Source organism: Mastacembelus armatus, chromosome 6 (assembly GCF_900324485.2).
Source record: "Mastacembelus armatus chromosome 6, fMasArm1.2, whole genome shotgun sequence".
NCBI classification, from domain to species: Eukaryota; Metazoa; Chordata; class Actinopteri; order Synbranchiformes; family Mastacembelidae; genus Mastacembelus; species Mastacembelus armatus.
In genome coordinates, this window is record NC_046638.1 from 14,541,311 (window position 1) to 14,563,121 (window position 21,811).

At 39.3% G+C, this 21,811-nt stretch overlaps 2 protein-coding genes across 10 annotated transcripts; one reads left to right on the plus strand and one right to left on the minus strand.

Moving 5' to 3' along the window:
* Positions 1–14,871, minus strand: ldhd (lactate dehydrogenase D). Of its 2 annotated transcripts, none has more exons than XM_026311834.2 (11): positions 14,741–14,871; positions 11,443–11,564; positions 10,675–10,816; positions 10,447–10,588; positions 9,695–9,854; positions 9,346–9,545; positions 8,435–8,563; positions 7,681–7,808; positions 7,137–7,227; positions 3,227–3,338; positions 1–773 (listed from the first exon to the last, which is right to left on the minus strand). In XM_026311834.2, exons 1-11 carry the CDS (start codon positions 14,840–14,842, stop codon positions 593–595), a joined length of 1,509 nt encoding a protein of 502 aa, XP_026167619.1. In that variant the 5' UTR covers positions 14,843–14,871; the 3' UTR covers positions 1–592. The 2 variants fall into 2 exon arrangements, 1 of the variants encoding a protein (XP_026167619.1); XR_003295960.2 differs by having other exon boundaries at positions 746–773; positions 7,650–7,808.
* fam169b (family with sequence similarity 169 member B) lies at positions 14,183–20,722 on the plus strand. Of its 8 annotated transcripts, none has more exons than XM_026311837.2 (10): positions 14,323–14,351; positions 14,766–14,875; positions 16,017–16,169; positions 16,314–16,416; positions 16,494–16,579; positions 16,942–17,104; positions 17,701–17,883; positions 18,307–18,417; positions 18,634–18,702; positions 19,172–19,604. In XM_026311837.2, exons 3-10 carry the CDS (start codon positions 16,038–16,040, stop codon positions 19,285–19,287), a joined length of 963 nt encoding a protein of 320 aa, XP_026167622.1. In that variant the 5' UTR covers positions 14,323–14,351; positions 14,766–14,875; positions 16,017–16,037; the 3' UTR covers positions 19,288–19,604. The 8 variants fall into 8 exon arrangements, 7 of the variants coding, with proteins under 7 accessions (XP_026167623.1, XP_026167622.1, XP_033181165.1 ...); XR_004463097.1 differs by lacking the exons at positions 14,323–14,351; positions 19,172–19,604 and adding exons at positions 15,325–15,434; positions 18,142–18,223; XM_033325274.1 differs by lacking the exons at positions 14,323–14,351; positions 19,172–19,604 and adding exons at positions 15,325–15,434; positions 20,481–20,722.
* Positions 20,723–21,811: the final 1,089 nt, after the last annotated feature.

The window sequence follows — 21,811 nt, forward strand, 5'->3', positions numbered from 1 at the left end:
TTCAAATTGCCTGATTTATCCAAGGTATTCAGTTTACAATGTAAATCTTTGAATTTGAGAAGCTGGAACCTGATAAGGTTTTACATCTTTGCTTGTTATCAGATAAACAATTATAAAGAAATTCAGGACAGAGACAGAAACCAGCTTCAGGCTCAACATAATATTCTATTTCAAAACAAAACCTTGTATCAAAAAGTCCAAAACCAGTGCGCTAAAGATTCAACTATAACTGTTTGTTATTGGCAGGTAGCACAGCAACCTTTATTGAAATATAGACATGTAATGTTTGCATGTAAAGTCACATATAGTAAGGTAGTCAGGGACAGTCGCCACAAATCATTCTAGCTTTTCATGATTCACTTATTTTTAGATCCCTAATGTAAAAGAACTCATTACTGATGACGAGCACATGGTGTACGTCATGGGGAAAACATGAACAACATGTGCAATGCCTTCCTATTTACTTTTGAAAGATCTGTGTCTGTCAATCCTTGTCTAATGAGGCTTCAGTGGTACATATTTTCATAAATTTCCACTGTGACATCAGTCACTGATCAAGCCATGAGACTTTTCTCAATGTTTAGAAAAGGGTTTAGAGGGCTTTTGGCAGAAGAATTTTCCCAGGATTCATCAGGTTATTTGGGTCAAGGGTGTCTTTGAGACCCTGCATGACCTGGATAGCCATGGATCCCATCTCCTCACACAGCAGTGCTCTCTTCCCTAAACCCACTCCATGCTCCCCTGTACATGTGCCATCCATGGCCAGGGCTCGTCTACAGGAGAAAAACAAACAGCATTATTTTACAGCAAAAAATAGTGTCCAGTATATATTGAGGGTTTTAATTGACCCTGTCTTTAATTATAAAATGTTACAGATATCACAATATTTATGTAACACGAAACAAATATAATTTAAAAACAGAAGATGCGATAATGTGTAGCTTAATCTTAACTGCACCAAACTCATATGTAGACATCCATCCATCCATCCATCTTCTATACCCGCTTTTCCTGTTCAGGGTCACGGGGATCCGCTGGAGCCTATCCCAGCTCTCTCTCGGGTGGAAGGCAGGGGTACACCCTAGACAGGTCACCAGTCTGTCGCAGGGCCACATATGTAGACATTTTAAACCTAATATATATTGTCAATATTTTCACATTATACCTTATCTCCATTTTACTATGTGAATGGAATCACCTTTAGGCTCATACAAACATTGAAGTCTGTTAAGTCAGACAGTCTGAGTTATGATGCTAATACACATGACATACTGTACTCCACTTACACAGCCAAAAATACATGTAGAAGAGGAGTACACATTTGTACTAAAAGGCCCTGTAGAGGACCTTCTTATCCACTGTGACAGTACAGTAGCTTCTGACATTTGAAAAGGTACATATAAATATCAATTCAGTCTGAACTAAAATTACAGTACTGAAGTCAGTTAATGCTCATGTTCTTTTTTGGAATAAATCTCTTCAAAGTCAGCTAAGCAAGCACATAAGCACAAAGAGATGAGGAATCACACAGCGCAGAGGATTCAAACTTCAAACATTATTTTACCTCCAAAATTGCCTGCTGTTAATATTTTAGTTATAGGTACAACACTGTGCAAAAACCTGAGGTAGAAAATGTGAAGTAAGGGAAGCTTTCAAATAATACAGCTATACGGTATATTGTTTTCAGTTATCAGTTAGGTTCATACAACAGTGCATCTGCTCTTACCGCCCTTTGCCTTTCAAAAAGCACCAATTCTTCTAGGCAAATTCCTAGGTGCACATAGTTTTTCAAGATACTTGACAGGAAGGTTGTAAGTAGGAGCTTGCCACAGCTCGTCTGTAAATTTAAACTGACTCAGTGACTTGTCATGTAATCCCAGACTGACTCCATGATATAGAGGTCAGGGCTCTGTAGGGGCTACACCATCTGTCTCAGGACTCCTGGTTCTTGTTCTAGCTAAAGATGGTTCAACCTGTGGCTTGTAGCATTTTTTTCTTCTGGTATTTGGAACAATATGTATTTGAAAATTTGTGCATGAATATGGTATTTGAAAGTATATAAAAACAGGTATGTTATAACTGAGGCAGCATGGTGGCTGAGTGGTTAGCCCTGTTGCCTCACAGCAAGAAGGTCCAGGGCTTGCAACCCAGCCTTTCTGTGTGGAGTGGAGTTTGGAGTGGAGTTTGCATGTTCTCCCTGTGCTTGCGTGGATTTTTTCTGGTTTCCTCCCACAGTCCAAAAACATGTATGTCAGGTTGATGGGTGACTCTAAATTGCCCATAGGAGTGAGTGTGAGTGTGTGAGGTTGTTTGTCTCTATGTGGCCCTGTGATGGACTGGTGACCTGTCCAGGGTGTACCCCTGCCTTTCACCCAAAGAGAGCTGGGATAGGCTCCAGCAGATCCCTGTGACCCTGGTTAAGGAATAAGCAGGTATAGATGATGGATGGATGGATTACGTGTAAAAAAAAAAAAAAAAAAAAGAGTTAAAACTGCTCCACAAAAGTGAGCCCTGGGCTATGTCTGTCTGGGTGTTTTCATCATTAACGCTGACACTTGAGTTGTCATCAACATTTTCTGTTCTGTTCATCTTCTCTTTAATCAGGCCCTACTCCTGACGTACTGGCTTACACAGCGACAACAGGCCAAACATTAGCATGTGAGCTGCTGCTGGCTGCTCCTCCACGATCTGTGCTGTGTGCATCAACCTAACTGCTCTAACTCTCTTCCAACCACATGACTGGTTCAGTGCGGCGCTATTTTCATTATCATTGGCTGCTTGTGCTTTGTGTCAGAACAATGATGGAATCAGTTGTTAGAGCAAAGTTATAACACAAGTGGGTGGTAACTGTAAACATGTGCTAAACTTGTGCTTGTAAATTTCTGCTGTGTGATTGGCTGGAAGACCTGTTCATATCAAATAAAAAAAAAAAAAAAAAAAAAAAGGCCAACTACTATCATTGGAATCGACCTTAATCTTATCTGAACATTTATTGATGCACTTGAACTACGCTTACTAGTGTTTTTATGAAATATTTAAAGTCAGTACATGGAAACCTAAGTGTCAACTATAAAGAGATTTTAGTGTAAAATAATAACAATATTCTTAGACAAATATAAGAGTTATTTCATTAGGGACATGTGTAGAAAAGTCCTGTCTGGCGGAGGATTTGAGAGAATACAGTGTCAGAGTACAGGACAGGTGACAGATCACAGACATACAATACCTTGCCAGCCTGTCAGTGAAGAGGTGCACCCTGTGCAGCTCTTCTGGGTCGTTGGGGTCCACCACTACCAGACAGTGGAAGTTACCATCACCTACATGACCCGCTATGGGACCTGAAGATAAAACTCACATTTGTTACACAGGAAAATATACAAAATGATTACCGTATTTTCTGGACTATAAGATGCACCGGAATATAATAATTTTAGCAGAAACATCCTTATGGAAGAGAAAAAAAAAAAACATATATAAGCCAAAACTGGCCTGGACAAAAAAGATGGTACAATTCACTTAATATTTTGTCACTGTAATCAACTGATTTCTGTAACTCTCATCTCTTCACCTGTCGACAGGTATTTTGGCCCACTCCTCGTGAGCAAACTGCTCCAGTTCTAAGACAGTTTGTGAAGGGTGCCTTCTCCAGACTGCATGTTTCAGATCTTTCCACAGATGTCCAATAGGATTTAGATCAGGACTCATAGAAGGTCAATTCAGAATAGTCCAGTGTTTTGTTCTTAGCCACTCCTGGGTGTTTTTAGCTGTGTGTTTTGGGCCATTGTCGTGTTGGAGGACCCATGAACAGTGACGGAGACCAAGCTTTCTGACAATAGGCAGCACATTTCGCTCCAGAATGCCTTGATAGTCTTGAGATTTCATTGTACCCTGCCCAGATTTAAGACACCGTGTGCCTCCTCAATGTTTCACAGTAGGTACATTGTTCTTTTCTTTGTGTGCTTCATTTTTGTGTCTGTGAACCTAAAACTGATGTGACTTGCCAAAAAGCTCCAATTTTGTCTCATCTGTCCAAAGGACATTGTACCAGCAGCTGTGTGGCTTGTCAATATGCATTTTGGCAAATTCCAGTCTCACTTTTTTATGATTTCTTTCAACAGAGGAGTCCTCTTTGGTCGTCTTCCATTAAGTTGACTTTGGCTCAAACAGCGATGAATGGTGCGATCTGACACTGATATACAGTGAACTTGGAGTTCACCTCGAATCTCTTTGGAAGTTGTTCTGGGCTCTTTGGTTACCATTCGTATTATCCGTCTCTTCAATTTGTCATCAATTTTCCTCTTGCGGCCACATCCAGGGAGATTGGCTACAGTCCTGTGGATCTTAAACGTCTGAATAATACAGTATTGTTCAAAATAAAGGCAGTACAATGTGACTAACCAGAATAATCCAGGTTTTTAGTATATTTTTTATTGCTACATGGCAAACAAGTTACCAGTAGGTGCAGTAGATTCTCAGAAAACAAACAAAACCCAGCATTCATGACATGCACGCTCCTAAGGCTGTGCAATTGGGCAATTAGTTGAAAGGGGTGTGTTCAAAAAAATAGCAGTCTGCCGTTGACTGTACAAACTCAAAACTATTTTGTACAAACGTTTTTGTTTCTAGGATTTAGCAATCCTGTGAATCACTAAACTGATATTTAGTTGTATGACCACAGTTTTTTATAACTGCTTCACATCTGTGTGGCATGGAGTCAACCAACTGGTGGCACCTTTCAGCTGTTATTCCACTCCATGATTCTTTAACAACATTCCTCAATTCATTTACATTTCTTGGTTTTGCTTCAGAAACAGCATTTTTGATATCACCCCACAAGTTCTCGATTGGATTAAGGTCCGGGGATTGGGCTGGCCACTCCATAACATTAATTTTGTTGGTTTGGAACCAAGACTTTGCTCGTTTACTAGTGTGTTTGGGGTCATTGTCTTGTTGAAACAACCATTTCAAGGGCATGTCCTCTTCAGCATAAGGCAACATGACCTCTTCAAGTATTTTGACATATGCAAACTGATCCATGATCCCTGGTATGCGATAAATAGGCCCAACACCATAGTAGGAGAAACATGCCCATATCATGATGCTTGCACCATCATGCTTCACTGTATTCACTGTGTACTGTGGCTTGAATTCAGAGTTTGGGGGTCGTCTCACAAACTGTCTATGGCCCTTGGACCCAAAAAGAACAATTTTACTCTCATCAGTCCACAAAATGTTCCTCCATTTCTCTTTAGGCCAGTTGATGTGTTCTTTGGCAAATTGTAACCTCTTCTGCACATGCCTTGTTTTTAACAGAGGGACTTTGCGGGGGATTCTTGAAAATACATTAGCTTCACACAGACGTCTTCTAACTGTCACAGTACGTACAGGTAACTCCAGACTGTCTTTGATCATCCTGGAGCTGATCATTGGCTGAGCCTTTGCCATTCTGGTTATTCTTCGATCCATTTTGATGGTTGTCTTCCGTTTTCTTCCACGTCTCTCTGGTTTTGCCCTCCATTTTAAGGCACTGGAGATCATTTTAGCTGAACAGCCTATAATTTTTTGCACCTCTTTATAGGTTTTCCCCTCTCCAATCAACTTTTTAATCAAAGTACACTGTTCTTCTGAACAATGTCTTGACCCATTTTCCTCAGGCTTTCAAATGCATGTTCAACAAGTGCTGGCTTCATCCTTAAATAGGGGCCACCTGATTTTTTCATAAAATTGATGACCTCACTGATTGAATGCCACACTGCTATTTTTTTAACACACCCCTTTCAACTAATTGCCCAATTGCACAGCCTTAGGAGCATGCATATCATGAATGCTGGGTCTTGTTTGTTTTCTGAGAATCTTCTGCACCTACTGGTAACTTGTTTGCCATGTAGCAATAAAAAATATACTAAAAACCTGGAACCTAAAAACCTTCAGTCTGATACTGCACTTCAAAGTGAAATGTATATGTTGAAAAAATTAAATTCTTCCTCCTAACTAAAAGATGTAAGCAATAGAACAGACTCTGTCAGTTCAATAAACTCACGGGGGGTTTTGCCAGAACAGTTTTTTAAGGTGGTGAGAAAAAGGTGACAACACCCATGAGCATCATTTATAGATAATGAAACAAAATATCACTGTTACTTAAAAACATCTTTAGTAATTTGAAGGCATCCTGTGAGCCTCTGGGAAATAATACATGGTATTTTTAACTAATGGGACAAGCTGGTGCTCTGCAGCTCAATTGAAACAGCTGCATTTGAATACCAGCAACTGAAAATAGCCTGATTCAGAAACGTGCTTAGTTGCAGCCATGCATCAAGAGCTACACTCGCTATGATAATGGGCAGACACTGTGTCCCAGAATCACTCTCTCATTCTCCATATGTCTGCTCAGCAGTCCACTCAATAGTAAGCAAAAAAAACAAAAATCACAAGCAAACAATCACTTTTACCTGTATTAGACTGCACTATATAATGGATAGATATACATACTCAGCATTCACACACTGTTACCAAAGGGTATACATATTACATGGTGAACTATAAAGTAAGTAGTAAGTGATTTTGAACATAGCCCTGCACTTCCACATCACTGCAGCCATGAATGCTGGCACTGAGGAGAAAAGGACACTGTTTATTTGATTGTGACAACTGACTGGCAGCTGGTTACACCCACACGAATAAATATCCACTCAAATATGACCCAGTATCTGGGAAAAGGAAATTTTATGCCCAGACTTGGTGCAAAAAGGTGACTGGTATATTTAAATGTACACTTTATTGGCAAAAAATGTCATATAACTTTAGTCTTATATAACACTGTACTCTTTGATCAGCACTTGATCTAAAGGTAATTTTGAATGACTGTAATCAGCCTGTTTAATATTTGACTTTAACAGATCATTTAAGAATTGAACTAATGTGCTAATTTTAATTAGTGGCAAACATAGGAGTTAGGCATAGGACATAGGTCAATTACCAGCCATAAGATGGCAATGTAGTTCTTTCCTGTGAAAATGGTGTAAATGTTTTGTTTGTGCTAACTCTGATACATTCACAAGTTAGAAATAATGCAGCTACAGGCATTATACTCACAATGAATCATATCAAGCATTATGTCATTATATATTTCTGCTCACCTGTCAGCCTGTTCTCAATCAGGTCCTCCTTTGTCTCCACAATGATTTGAGGCAGTCGAGACAGCGGGACACACACATCTGTAGCATAGGCCTACACATGTGCACACACACAGATAAGGAGGATAAGGTCACAGAATTGGAACAGCATGAAATGGCTGTCTTTTTCGATCACTAGGATTTAAAACCTTAATAAAGTGAGACATAAAAGTGCCTCAGAACGGTTATGGTGCCAGCACAGAGGTATCAGACAAAGCCTTTCAAGCACAGGAGTAATTAACTACCCTGTTGTTCACCATTAAAAGACAGCACACTGAAGCAGTATCCAGAATCCCCATACCTTTTGCTTTAGTGGGAGTAGTCACCAAGTACAGTAATACTGCAGTAAGTAATAAAAATATTATACTGCCAATTGAAAATTACGTTATGTCCTTGGAGCTCTGATTACATTACCTATAAGACCTGTATGCTATGAATTAATTTGATATTTTACTTTTAAAACTGTTGTATTAGTACCTCTGGTAAACTGGCAGCTGGCCTTCTTTACCTTGCAGCCAGGTCTGAGAGCCAGAGCTGCATACCAGGCATCGTGACGAGCTTTCCACAGTCGATTCCTTGTTTCAGCATGTTGAGCCCACTGAAAATCAGCACCTCCGTTGCTCTGAGTAATGTCCGCTGTACCCGCACAAACAGAACAAAACTGTTTTTGTAGTTGTGCCAGTAGGATTTTCCTTAAATCACTGTTGAACTGCCTGTGGAGGTAATGTTTATAGAGCAGCTGATGGTCTACCACTAATGTGCCAACTCCTTCCACCTTAGACTGTATCTTTTTTCATTGGCTAAAAAGTACTTTGTTGGTAGCCAGTTCTCCTTAATACACCTGTAGTAAGTAACACAACACAAAGTAAAGAAAATCCCCATAGTGACAAGGATTTATTCTCTAGGGACAATCAATGTCCCCAAAGTTTCAATCCATGTAAAACTTGAGATATTCCAACAGGAATAAAGTATTGGTCTGACAGATCTGTAAAGCTATATATTTAGTCAGCTAGCATGGCTGAAAACCAGCATACGTCTACTTCACCCTGTCTCAGCTGTTGCTAAAAGTATGAAGTGCACTTGTGTCACATAAATTGGTTGTATTATTTGATGACTGAGACAATGTTTCTTAATTCTGTGACAAAATACGTCTGTGAATGTAACATATTGTCAAGTAAAAATTGTAGTCATAATAATGTAAAAGGTTAATTTGAGGTATATTAGGCCGTCATCTAACAGTGATCGTGAAGTTCATGATTTACCTGTTGTGCTAACTTGTTCCTTGAGGCTTTGTTCAGAACCGTGGAACTCTAGGAACAGGGTTGGGGTCACGGGGTAGGAGAGAGAGCTGAACCTGTTGCACGCCTCTATCATTACATCATCCAAAAACTCTGATAAACACGCACACAGACATTCACACACACAGTCAGAGCACACAAAGAGCAAAGACAAATGTCAGCATGATGTATTGAAATAGGTCACTTCCCACTTTTAATGATCATAAACATATCTTCCAACTGCCAATAAGTGGTATTGATCTATTTTTACTCTTAATGTTATAATTCATTTCTCTCTGCTGGATTCTATTACCCTTTTAGTGCAAGAAACTATTGTCTCAGAGGGATCAATAAAGTTTCATCTCTTTCTGGTTTTGGCTCAATTCTCCTAAACCACATTGATCTGGCTTCCTCACTCCATCTTTTAGCTTCTTGCTGGAGTGATTACATTAATGTTTTACACACCCTTAGTGTTGTGCTTTACATATGGGCCAGGTTAGTCTGAATAGCCAGAGATAACAGGGATAGAGTTCATTTTTTATGGAACTGCATCTCTATATGAAATGATCCTGTCATTGTGGTTGTTACTGCAGCCATGGCTGTGCTCTGGCTGTTTACATCAGTTTATAATGGGTGGAACCATAAACTGTATAAAGATGAATGATGTGACAGCTAATCAGAAGTAAACCTACTGTAAGTTGGTTGGTTGCAAAATAGGTCATAAACCCTGCCCCCTTCATGTCAGTGCATGGGATATGAACCAAATAAAAAATTCAAAGTACAAATCAAATTAATTATTCACAATTTTTGCCACCAAAGTTACCTAAGGATAGCGTTTACTTTGTTCAATAAAACACTTATGTACTGAATGGTGCTGCTCTGTGACATCTGCTCACCGATGCGAGCAATGGGTACTCCAGCCTGTAGGGTCTGCACTGTGCTATCTACAGCATCTTGGACGGAGGGAAATGAGCAGACAGCTGACACCATAGCCTCTGGTAGGCCATACAGGCGCAATGTGGTCTTGGTGATGATCCCTAGGGTCCCTTCTGAGCCCACAAATAGGTTTGTCAGGTTATAACCTGCTGAGGTCTTCCTAAAAAATGATAATGGAAATGAAGGCATGAAAAAGAGGAATATTAGGAATATTAGGGAATATTGCATATTTGTAGTTAGAAACAGAAAATGTATACTTTGGTTTAGATGTGCACTTCTCAAAATCCTGAAACATGATACCAGGGTTACCTTGGCCGTCGACCTTTCCCAGCCGTGTGTATGATGGTGCCATCAGCCAGCACCAACTCCAGGTTTATAACGTTTTCCCGCATAGTTCCATAACGCACAGCATTAGTACCAGATGCACTGGTGGCAGCCATACCACAGAGAGACGCATCAGCTCCAGGATCTAAGATGGCAAAAGGACATCAGCAACATTTCCTAAGCTATTTATCAAATATATTATTATACATATATTATTATAATCAAATTCATAGATGCACAGAACATGTAAATCCACTGTAATTCCATAAAAATGACATAAGATTGGGTGAACTTAAAAAATGTTATTCACTCTGACTTGAAATCTCTTAACCTTTTCTACCAGAATAATGTCATTACTAGGATCACGTAGTATCTCTTATTAAAATGGGACCACACACCACCCTACCACCAAAACCACTGAACCTCAATTGACGATCTGTAATTTTAAAAGTTTTAGCTAACAAGAGCCAGTGATCTTGATCATGAAATTCTCAATCCTAACTACAAATGTAACATTTTACATACGTACTCATTACTATTTTTATGTATTTGTCCTATTATTTATTACTGCCATTCCCTACAAATGCTATCTTCACTGTTGTGTGCTACAGCACTGTACACCAATGCCCATGTAACTCTATTCACTGTTGATTTCATAGCAATTTTGCAATTTTAAACATGACCTGTGACCAGTGCTTTACTCTGCTCTACCCACTGAGCTACAGAAAAATACGGACCAACAGGAAACCACAGGCCAGTGTCTCGAAGATAGGCGTTAAGGGCCTTCCGAGTCACACCAGGCTCCACTGTCACGTCAAAGTCCTCCTGGTGCAGGCCCAGAATCTGATCCATGTTCCTCAGACTAAAGCACACACCACCCTAAGTGCAGCACGAAGAATCACATAAACACGCAGCACATTCAGATTTAGTCTTGTATTTTTTGTACTTTTTGCAGTTTCACTCACCTTTACTGCACTGACCCCACCCTCCAGGCCGGTTCCTGTGCCAAAAGGGATAATGGGAAGTTGGTGGTTGTGGCAGACCTTGGCCAGGGCGCTGACCTCTTCCACACAATGCGGAAATACCACCACATCTGGAGGACAACATCTGGACAGCAGCAATACAACACTCAGCTTACCATTCTCTGTATTTTTCCATTAAATCAAGTCTTTTGTTGCTGTCTATTGTATAATTTAGTGGGAAAACTTATTTATAGTGGTCATGAGCATTTACAAAGAAATGATTCATTTCTAGACAACCTATGCTACTGGTATCCATGTGAGTAAATGTCTGTAAATAATCAGTTACGAGCAAATGCAGAGGGAGATGGGATCAAATGATCATCAACCCACGTTCAAAACAATATCCACATTATTATATCTCATAGTTCTTTTAAATTGACTACAAACAACTAAGTGTAATGTGATTGAGATTACTCATGTCACAGACTTTATGCTATCACATATGGAGATTTTTAGCCTCATTTAACCATATAATGTACTAATGTTACTGACTAGTGTTTCCTTCATTCAACTTTTTGTCTGGATATTTTTAGTTCTACCATTGACACCTTAGTGTTCAGCTCTTATCATCTCTGCCATTTCCTTTTTGTGTAATGTCACAGTACGTGTTATGGATTTCTCTAGAAACTAATTCCTGCTGGAAAACAATTTCATCATGCAATATCACAAGTCTGCCTGTGAGTAGTCTGGATGAGAGTGAAACAGACTCACCTGTGCAGAGACTCATCTTTCCCATGTTGTTCTCTGACAGCTTCACCCAATAAGACGCCATCCTCTCCACATATAGACCTGAATGCAGAAAGGATGCTGTCCAGAACAGCACCCTGTGCAAACTGCACATACACAAATGAAGAACAGAGTGAAGCAAAGTGAGTCATGACAAGAGAGTGGGAAGAAAAGATCAAATATAAAATTGTACCACACACTGAAAACTGTCCCTGATATGCTTGGTTTCTCTCTTATGTGGAGAGAACATGTCAAAAAGCACCTGAGCCAACATCCTCCATGACTGTGCAAATTAGGAGCCACTGAACAAATGACATACATGCAATGCAAAAAGAGGCAGAATACGTCATTCACACGTCTGAATTTTAGAATTGCTTCTTGGTATAGAACAGCATGGTCAGGCTAAATAAAACTATGAAGATTAAAAGTTCACAGCCATCCCAAAGTCTTGTATAAATACATGGTGCTAAATGGTGGCCATGTAATTATGCTATGTTTTACCACAAACTGTACCTTCCAAGATGATAATACAGTTGAATCAACACCAAATAGGATTTATTGCAGAACCGTTTTATTAGACTGCATTAGTTTTAGCTTGGTGTACCTAATAAACACACAACTTAGCAATTAATTCTTCCTAAAAAATGTAATGCATTTGAATTTGGACATTCCTACATATTATGTATTATATTGTTTTAGAATTAGAGTGTTAGAATAGAGACAAAGGATATTTAAGGACAAGGTTACTTCATGGAACAATATTGCCTGCCTATATATAATATTGCCTACAGTATTAACGGATGTTCTGTTTTCTCCAAAATGTTGTATGGCAATGAGCAGGAGAATGTCATGGGATAAATGTCAGTGTTCTGTTCCTTAACTCTGGGGAGCCACAAAAAGAAGGAGACCATATATGTACTGTGTGAAAATGAACATGTTCACAGCCTGTCTGCTCAGGTGTGAAAGCCCCACACAAAAATTTACAGCTCAGTGTTACAGTTCTTGCCTGCATTGAACAAACCTTGGGTTTTATTCTTGGAGCATGCAAACACTTTTTTAACCTCCACTAAATCAAAGAAATTGTGCAATTGAGAGACCCATACAGCTACAAAACCATAAAAAGATAATAGCGCTTGACAACACCCCAATGACAGGCTCTAACAATGAAGTATATACACTGTAAATGTCAGGTTGGTGCAGAGTCTATAGCTGCTATAGATGGAAATATACACAGGAGGCTCAGTAAGTGTTATGTTAAGTTAGACAATATCTCACTTTAACATTTAAGAGAGCCACTGTCAAAGGCAAAAATGTTACAACCTTGATCATGGTATTGTTCCACAGAGTAACACTGGAAAATATGGAGCCAGAACAGTGACAGTTAAACACTGGCACTGAAAAATAAACTTTGACAGTGAAAAATAACACTTGGCACTAAAAAGAAAATTGAAACTCTGGCATGGAAGGATTTGTGCTGGAAAAAAAAAAAAGAGAGAAAAAGAAAAAAAAAACTTAACAGTCACTGGCTCCAAAACACCCATTGGTAATAAGAGCCAGCGTTTCAAACTTACACAACCCAAGGCATCTAATATGTCCAACTTTTCATAACACCTTCCGACAGATGTGCTGAGCAACAAGGTAGTGATTAGTGAATGTGACCAGACAAAGGAATGTGCAGTGGTGTTGTTAGTCATAATCATTCAGAGCTCCATCCCTGAACATTTTAAGTTTAGCCCTGAACATATTCAGTCCTGTCATAGGTTCACACTAACACTAAGTCAACACAAGGTTAAGTCTAAGGACTTATCTTGGAGCAAAGTGGAACTAATTACAGCGTCAGAGAGAGGGGTAGTAAGGTGCAAATTCACTGACTCAATAGTCATAAAACCATGAAACGTTCCAGTAGGAACACCCAGTCTGGGCTTCTTGAATATTTCAAGAAGAAAAATGAAGGTTAAGGAGAAAGTTACCACATTAAACTGTGTAGGAAACGAAGCTGATGGTAAAAAGGTGAATCTACCGCACACACAAATTCTGGTTGTCCCCTACTGCTCTAAGTCTGAAACCATTTGCCTCCCTTTGCAAAATATTGTGTGACTATGGAAGCATGTACAGACAATTATTTCTTTTATAAAACATATTTAAATTGTAAGCTCTTTAAAAAGAGGGAAGCTAACTGGTCAGGCAAAGTACAGTGTGTTATCTTGATATGTACATAAACAACCGCATAGAGACTGAATGAATGAAAGAAATTTAAGGTGAACAAACCCATTTTAGATAACAATTAGCTGTTTGACGATGTGTGTCTGTGTAACAGTAGTTTTTATTACATTATATATTATATAAGTAGGTGAGACGTCCCCAAGCAACTGCTATAATCAAATGAAGAAAAACAAAAAATTGTTTTCTCATGTTTGCGCTCTGTTAATTATCTATTTGTAGCCGGGTGGTAAACTTATGGTAAACTCATGTATAAGTAAATGACTAAGTAGTTTTTTCACCTGTATCAAAATGTCCCCTAAACCAAGTAAGTTGTTATATTTTGTATTGTTCATGGTTATTTTATGTTATCACTGTTTAAAGTTGGTTTTCTGATGTGGGTAAATGTGCCTCAAGATGGAGAAAGCAGTGCATTACATTTGGTCACCAGAGGGCAGTATTGCATAGCCAATGGAAAATCTGCAGCGAATTTCTCTAAGTGCACTCTGGGTTACTTCCTGTTTTAAAATGTGATCCAAAAAATGGAGACGTGCGAAGTATTACGCATGGGTTTTGTATCTGTAATGAGCCGCATGGTGAAGACCCCTGTGACGAGGAGTAGTGGAGCAGCGGATTGAGCTCCCGTGTCGAGAAGTTAAGCCCACTGTCGTGTTTGTCAGATTTGTTTGATGAAGGTGATTCTCTTTCGGGGTATTAATTGTGTTTGCCATGTGTGGTTTTTGACAAGATGTCGCCCCGCGGCGCTGTTTGAAATAAAAACTGCAAGAACCCCAGTATTGTGTCTTGGGTCAGCTAATTACCCGGGTCACATATTGATAAGGGTTTGGCTGAATCGTTCAGTGACCCTGACGATGAGCAGATAAAATGTAGTCATTTTATTAATACCTTATCTGCTCAGCTATTACATTACATTACAACTAGCATTAGCTAACACACTTTTTTCAGTAATGGTTCGAAACCTTCCAGCTTGTTCTGGTGCATTTGGATGACATGTTGTATAACGGTGCTGCACTGGGCTGAACCAGTGAAGTGTCAGTGTCTCTGTATTGTAAAACGGACTTACTCTTGGGGGGTGTTCCGATGTAAAGATGCGGCGCTGCAGGTGCAGGAGGCAGTGACGCTGCGACATCAGCCATCGACCCGGTGTCAGACCAAACAACATCATTTAACCTGCACTGATCACGGACTCACGTTTTAGGTAGGAGATACACACGACTTCCGCTGAAATATTTTCAGAATAATATAGAGCTAGTGAGCAGTAATCTAAAGATAAAATGTGTTATTGTATTGTTATTTAATTGATTTTCTACTCTAATTAATCACAGAAAAAGCTGTTCAGCTCTCTTTTTGTTTCAATAGACAATATGTGTTTGGAGACCACTTTATTCTATTTTACAAAACGTGTAAGGTTATTTGATCTATGTAAGTTATGATTGCCGCATAAAGTATATGAACACGCCACCTATTATTTTTATGTATTGTAGGTCAACTATGTTTAATTTTCTGAGTTTAGTCATTTTCTTGGATTAATTCTAGTAATAACCAATAATAATAAATAAAAATAATAAATAAATAAATAAATAAATTCCGGTCTCTGTTGCCAACGCTGTTCAGCTTGACCATGACGTAATGTCTCCCTCATATCAGAGAGTGGCGCTGCAGGTTAAAGAAGAAGACAAGGTGGGAGCGAAGTGAATTTAGGTGCTGCTGACAGCTTGTGTCAACAGCCGTGATCTACTGACTTTTAAAGTAGTAACGTAAGTTATTTCGCTGCCGACTTTATTGCGATATTCTGCTTATCGTCCTTACGTGTCGCTCTTGTTAGCAATAGTAGGCTAGCAGTTCAAAGTGCATGAAGCGTTTGCTGCATCCACCTCACTCACACTTTGAATAACAGTGTCAGAAATCATCTCGCTAAAAGGATGCGGGTTTAGCCTCTTCCATATAAGTGGTTTTCCATTTGTCTGATTCATTTTAATACACTTCATCGAGCATCTCGCCTATCGGCATAACCTTGGACGGCTTTAATGTGACTTAAAAGTGAATGTTTAGCTGAAAGTCAGACCACATGCATCAATTACTGTAACGTATGTGCCGATCACACCATACGGAACTAACAGCTTGTCAGAGGTCACAATTTATTTTCTACGTCTTATTTTAGATTTACCCAAGCAAGGTACCTTTAAACAACCGAGGCTGGTGGAAGAACATTTGCCATGTATAAGAAAATTTGACAATCACCAGTCACCTCTGTTTCATTACCTCCAAAAAGTCAATAGACATTTTTGTTCCTGTTTGACGTTTTAAACCCTTGTAATGTCTTATTACTCCGTAAACAGCTGTGTTCCCCATGAGAGGCCATGTACCCCGTAGATCTTCCAGCTGTGGATGGCACTGGTCTGACGTCAGAATCCAAGCAGTACATCTCTTCTCTGGAGTCAAGCCCTACTATGCCTAATAATGAGTGGTTTGAGTTATCACCGACCTCAAAGGTGCTGTAACTCTTCTTTACACCTCACTTTTTAACAATGCATGTGGTGGTTATACTAACTCCAGTGCAGTGTAGACAGAAATTACCACAAAATTCAACTTTCAGGTAATAAATGGAAGCTGGTTTTCCACTGCAATCTGCACAGGTGGCCATAACACCAAGCAATGTAAGGCACTTGCAGCTCTTTGAAGACGACCAACCTACCTGCACAGTGGCAGCACTTCACTCCCCTGGTGATCCAGCACAAGGTTTGGGACTGCGCACTCATATATATTTACACAGAGAGACATGCATGGAGCCAAATGCTTTCTCTTCTGCCTTCCAGTGGTAGCTTTATACCTGCATGAGAAGTGGTGGCACGTGGATGATGTCTTACGCACATCCAGCAGATCCAGAAGTGGCTTGGTGTTGGTAACTGTGTATTTCTACATCTGTTGGCAAGTCAGTGTTACAACACAGGGATAAACAGTCTGGAAAGAAACAATGTGGACACAAATAGCAGTCTAAACATTTAATCTATAAAATGTCAGAACACAGGGACAAAGAAAAATGTACAGTGTGAAATTTGCTTTGATGTCTTGAGCACGTTACCTAGGGATTTAGATTTCTATCCTTTATTTTCTCTAAGATGTACTTAACACATGCAAGTTAAGCTACAGAGTGCATATCTTTTTCAAGCGTGCAGTTAGAAATAATTTTATTTATTCACAGCATTTATGTGCATGGTCATCTGTACTGTTTGTTTTCATCAGAGCTGGTGTGTTGTTTCCCAGGTGCGTTCACTTATGGAGAGGGTGATTATGTTCCTGCTCAGTCAGGTAGTGGAGCAGTCTTCACAGGAGGAGGCGTTGTTCTCCCTGCATCCCCGCACGGAGAGCTGCAAGCTGCTGTGGAGAGATGGCCAGGCAGTCGGCTTCTACACCATCAAACACAAAGGTAGGCCAGTGGAGAAGAGAACAGTGGGGGAGAGGAATGATATCGCAGAGATGTTCTTATCTGCTGTTTTGCAAAGGATTTGTTTACCTGTAAATCTTTTCTAGTGCAGCTTTAACATGTTCCTCCTTAAGGTCACAATTGATTTGCCACTTGTTGATTTGCCTGTACTTTACATAACATTGCACGACTCACATCTCTAAACATATCAGCATTATTCCTAAACAAAAATGGTCACTGAAAGACAATGTCCATAAACATGTCACCAAATAATTTACATCAGCATACAGCAGAGGAGAGAATTTAAAGATATATAAAATACTTAAGCATTAAGAGAATATTGTGTATCCTAAGATTAAAACCAGAAGAAAAGAGGAAGAAATCTTAAGCCTTGTCATTGTGGTTGAGCTGAGCTTGTTCATTTGTTGAGGATCAATAGCAAAGCAAAACCTACAGTACAGTTACAGCTGGTGAGAGTAAGCTCTGAGGTCCTGTACTGTTATACTGCAAGTCTGATTTAAACTTTATATACTGGTAGATATAGTGTCTTACTGTGTGTAATATAATACTGCAGTGACAAACTGGTGCGTGTGTTTCAGGCAACCTGTGTGACAGCTGGAGCGGCTCCTGCTACCAGTTGTCTGTTCTGGATACAATGCTGGTGAGGAGGAGCTGCAGGAGAAGAGGCTTTGGCCTTCAGATGCTAGAGGACTTCTGCTCCTCATTCCCCACAGAGCAGTTTCTGGGAGTCAGCTCTCCGTTATCACCAAGCATGGTGGCAGGTCAGCTAAGTCCTGCTTTATCCCGCCTCATCCCACTCCCCACAAAGCCCATTTTTTGCTTATTTGCCTTATCTTTGGCAGAATGCATATTTTGTAGAGTTGGGTTGTAAGTGTTGCACTTGACATACAATTACTTGGAAAGAGCCACGTGAACTCAGTGATGGCAGATTTATATTTCATGCCACATCAAATGCTCCACATTTCACCAAAAATCAAGCAGGTTTGTCCTGCTGCGACATTTTATTCTCATTTCCATAGAGAAACCACAGGATGTTGCCCATCTGAAAGTTGAACGAAGCGTAGGAAGGAAGGACGTGTGTGGTGTTAATACAGTACAGATGTGGGTTTAACCTCTACATTATTTTTTTAAATGAGTATACTGTGCTGTTTGTACTGCTCTGTTTATGTCTCCTGTGTGATCAGTGTGCAGGAGGTTTCTGCAGCAGCACAAGGAACATAGGGAGCGTCTGTATGAGGTGGAGGCTCCAGGCGGATGGATTCAACGTCGAAACATCTGGCTCATCATCCAGCTAGGTCACTGCTTTCACAGTGCAGATGGTGTTGGGTTTTATGTGGTTCTATGTTTATAAGAATTTCTTTATCATTCAAACCAAGCCTCACCCTCACCTAACTAGTCAGAGAAGGTCACAGTCAGTGGTGGCAGCTCACAGTTGTATTACAGTAAATACGTGAACATGCTTCAGGTCTGCTGCTTTCACAATGTAACCTCATTTGAGTCATGTTTTTTAGGTATTAATAAGAAGATTAGCCCAACATTTGGAGAAACCATGAGAGATGACACAGAGATCTCATCTGAAGGTAGGAATCTCAGTTGTAGCTGAAATTATCTCTCTAAAACACACTGACACATTGTTAAAACTACTAAATCCTATGTTTTTAAACCTGCATTGCAACAATGGCCACAGTTTCAGGTGAAGAATTTGTGATTTAAGTGTGTCATGTTTATTAGCATAGATGTTTGATATCATGATCTCAACAAAAGCAAAACGTTATTATTTTAATAAAGTATATTGTATTTCCTGTTGTACTGTTCCACCAATTTGTTCAACCTATGTTGATGACTGTTAGTTGGAAGTGCATGCTGGGATAGGCCATGCTTTCTCACCATTCAGTTCACCGTCAGTCCCCTGCACCTGGAATACATATAGATATGAAAGCATTCTTTATGTCTAACCAGTCTCTTCTGCTTTTGAGAAACAGACTTACATTTGTAGGCTGAACCTGACCTCGCTTAGTATTTATAATGTGAATATTCCACTGGTAATAGGCTCTTCTGAACAACAAATCAAACACTGTGATCCAAGCCAAGGAGGACACTCCCTAAGCAACAAGATCTCTGGAACAGGATGTAGCCCTGCAGCTCATGCTGCTGAGCTGGACTAAGGAGGTCCTGCCAGACCACAACAGTCCCTGAACATAAAACAAGCTCATGAATCCAAGCTCTCTCTTTTTGCACAGCCTCACAGAGAGAAGCCAGAGGCCGAGGAAACTCACAGAAGTGCCAAACAAGTCAGAAGGACATATTAATTACAGTAGTAATTATTTTAAAAATACCACAAACGATATAGTACAATGTTTTAACTGTCTCACACATATATTGAACATAGTTAGCTTATTGTAGAAATCAAATAATATATAAATTATACAGACAGCATGGAACTGGAAACCCATTTTGAAAATAAACAGTCTTGCATGTCTTTGTGATTGTGGGTTTCAGTGTCTCTTAACAGCTTAAAAGAGTCTCACATTTTGGGAAATACAGTCACTCACATTCTTACTGAGAATTCAGTGAGAAGATTATGTCACTCTCAAAGATAAATATGTAACTATAGGCAGCAGTGAGTCACAACAGAAAAGAAAGCCAGTCAGTTAACATGGCACTGTCGAAGGGTAACAAAATCTTTTAGCAATGAACCAGTCTAGTACATACACGGCTGTGAAAAAGTAGTTGCCCCCTTCCTGATTAATTATTTGATTTAATTAAATAATTTGTTTATACATTGCATATTTGTCGCACTTACATGATTAGGAAATTCAAACACATTTTATTATTGCACCAAGATAACATGAGTAAATACAAATTGCAGTTCTTAAATGATAATTTCATTTATTAAGGGGCAAAGCTTTCCAAATGGCCCTGTGTGAAAAGTAATTGCCCATCTTGCTAAATCTTGAATGAAATACGATTAACCAAATTTCTTGTAAAGCTGAGTTAAATTTTACTTGCTACACCAAAGCCCGATCACTGCCAGACCTGTTGGATCAGTTGGATCAAGAAATCACTTAAATAGAAACAACATAATTGACATGTATCATTTCTCTCAGCCAGTCTAGAAATGAATACAAAGCCATTTCTAAGGCTTTGGGACTCCCGTTAATCACGGTGAGAGCCATTATCCACAAATGGAGAAAACTTGAAACAGTGGTGAACCTTCCCAGGAGTGGCCAGCCTGCCAAAATTACTCCAAGAGCACAATGACTGTCAAAAAATCTACCATGGCTGCTCTGTTCCTATCTGTGCTCTTTGTTTCCATCCCCTGTCTCTCTCTCTTTGTGTATCTTGTGTCTGTATTCAGGCTGATATAATGAGGCACCTGACTCTCATCGGCCATTAGAGGGACCTATGTATAATTTGACGCTCTACAACACCTCAGCGCCAGTTTGTACTTCAGCACTGGGACAATTGATGGAACCATGAATTCTGAGCTCTGCCATAAAATCCTGAAGGAGAATTTCTGTTCATCAGTTTGTGACCAGCTTAAGTGCTTTTGGGTTATGCAGCACGACAATGATCCAAAACACACCAGCAAGTCCACCTCTGAATGGCTCAAAAAAAATACAGATTTTGGAAGTTTTTTGGAGTGGCCTAGTCAAAGTATGGATTTAAATCCAATTGAGATGTTGTGGCAAGTACTTAAACAGGCCCATCATGCTCAAAAACCTGCCAGTGTGGTTGAATTAAAACAACTCTGCAAAGATGAGCAGGCCAGAATTCCTCCACAGCAACATGAAAGACTGGTCCATAAAGCATGAGTTTTGCTCTGAGTGTGGCACATGTTACAATTAGGTAGGAAATTACAAAAAAGAATAATTTGGAAGACACTTATTTTCCTCGGTTCTCAGGAGGTTAGACAGCTTTTTAATATTCACATTTGTCTGAATCATTTAAGTGTGACAGATATGAGAAAAAAAATAATCAGGAAGGGAGCAAATACTTTTTCACAGCACAACTTTAATAAGATATTCATTTTAGTTAAGGATTGTTAATAAGTGAGCTAAGAGCCAGTATTCTTTATTACTTTAATCAATATAGGTATTAGATATATACATGGCAACAAAGGAATCAGTACGCACTAATGCAGTACACCAATATACTATACATAAGGATGCAAGTTGCTTTTTAATAGAAAAGATGTGACTGTCTTCATTGCAACAGTTGCTATTTTCTTGTGATGACACACTGACAGCATATTTATGAATACCATATTTGAGCTAATAGATTGCTCTTAATATTATACATTGAACCTTCAATTCATTCATTAAATTCATTATTGCAATACACTTCTGAGACCACAGTTTTGCTCTTCATGATAAGAAATCCAGTTAAAGTCCAGTCAAAAATATATAAATAAATCAAGGAAATTTCAATGATAAAAATTATATAATTGAACTTATACACATTTGAGATACAGATTGGAGTTATTCAAATTTTGATTCATTTCAATTTAGTTTTATTTGTAAAGCACTGGATTAACTGGAGGCTTTTTATGGAGATACTGAGGCATCCACATAGTAATGAGTTACAGTAATCTGGCCCTGAGGTAACAAATGCATGGACTAGTTTTTCTGCATCATTTTGAGACAGGATGTTTCTAATTTTGGCAATGTTGCGCAAGTGAAAGAAGGC